The following is a 307-nucleotide window of genomic DNA, read 5'->3' on the forward strand; positions in this document are numbered from 1 at the left end:
GTGTTGGTGCTGCTGGCTTTCCTCATGGTGTTGCTTGCTTTGGTCACCATCCTCGGAAATGCCCTGGTTATCCTGGCTTTCATCTTGGACAGAAACCTCAGGCATCGGAGTAACTATTACTTTCTCAATCTTGCTATTTCTGACTTTGCAGTAGGTAAGTCACAGCTGTGGAGGCAGGTACTACTTTTGCCCTGGGACTCTTAGGAGAAGCAATGGGGTTTATTTTCTGTGTGGTTTCTTCTAAGAGAACTGTTTCCCAGCTGTGTGTCTAAGGGGAAAGTAAGGAATGGTGGAAGCTGCATGAAGT

General features: G+C 46.6%; 1 protein-coding gene across 1 annotated transcript; it reads left to right on the forward strand.

Annotated features, from left to right (window-relative positions):
* Positions 1-3: 3 nt before the first annotated feature.
* LOC104412313 (histamine H4 receptor-like) lies at positions 4-154 on the forward strand (the record flags this gene model as incomplete). The annotated part of the gene is made up of 1 exon (XM_010022991.1): positions 4-154. A coding segment is annotated over one exon (151 nt), but the record flags the coding sequence as incomplete, so codon positions are not given.
* Between the last annotated feature and the right edge of the window lie 153 nt (positions 155-307).

The sequence above is a fragment of the Nestor notabilis genome, unplaced genomic scaffold, assembly GCF_000696875.1.
Source record: "Nestor notabilis isolate BGI_N333 unplaced genomic scaffold, ASM69687v1 C14601065, whole genome shotgun sequence".
In the NCBI taxonomy this organism is placed as follows: Eukaryota; Metazoa; Chordata; class Aves; order Psittaciformes; family Psittacidae; genus Nestor; species Nestor notabilis.